Here is a 753-nt window from a genome sequence, read left to right as displayed (position 1 = left end):
GGTGTATGGGCACCTTCGTGCTTGTTTTGGGTATTGTATTTCCCGATTGCTGCGCTGCAGTTTCCGCTGAAGGCACCGACGTGATCTGCGACGGCTTCTAAGAACAACTGCATTAAGCATGGGGACTGAAGAGGTGTCTCCCCCGTTTTTCCCATGGGAAAAAGCAGAAGGAGGGGCGGAAACGCTCCGCACAGCGACAGCAGAACTTGAACGTCTGGGCTGGACACCTGCAGACGGAGGGGAGTGGTTCGCGCACACAGAAAGTGGGTGGCTGTGCAACCCCAGTGAAAAAGTCTACTTTCACTCGGAAAGAAACATTCTGCTGCCTGCACAACCGCAAGCTGCAGCAACTGAAGTAGCAGCAGCCAGCGAAGCCCTTACCGTAGATGCACACCAACAGCGCGCTGAAGGTTCCCAAGGCAACAACAGCACAGGAGAGATAGAGGAAGAAGGAGAAGAAGAAGAAGAAGAAGAAGAAGGTGACTTGCAGTCTGATGATGACTCAGACTTCATGCTGGATCTCGAGGACGACCTCGACGCGGCAACAGCGCAGAAGAAGGTGAAGAGCGAGCATCCCAGCAAACATAGTTTCACCTTCAGATAGAGACAGAATGACCATATATAATATTATAATATTATATATATATATATTATATATGTATGATGTTTTATACATCTGCACTCTTCTTGCTGAGTTATGTTTCCTTCTCTTTGTATTACAAACACCGCCTTTAACCCCCCGTTTCTCTCTTA

The 753-nt window shown here is 48.5% G+C and overlaps 1 protein-coding gene across 1 annotated transcript in view; it reads left to right on the top strand.

The window, feature by feature from the left end:
* Window positions 1–118: 118 nt before the first annotated feature.
* EMH_0017940 (uncharacterized protein) overlaps window positions 119–753 on the top strand; it is a gene marked incomplete at both ends in the record, with an annotated part of 5,124 nt that continues 4,489 nt past the window's right edge. Inside the window, one exon of the mRNA XM_013501026.1 lies at window positions 119–559. Coding sequence (XP_013356480.1) covers window positions 119–559 — 441 coding nt within the window. The remainder of the gene's footprint in view (window positions 560–753) is intronic.

Source organism: Eimeria mitis, genomic scaffold, assembly GCF_000499745.2.
Source record: "Eimeria mitis Houghton genomic scaffold, Emh_scaff618, whole genome shotgun sequence".
In the NCBI taxonomy this organism is placed as follows: Eukaryota; Apicomplexa; class Conoidasida; order Eucoccidiorida; family Eimeriidae; genus Eimeria; species Eimeria mitis.
This window is presented reverse-complemented; position numbering and strand designations above follow the sequence as displayed.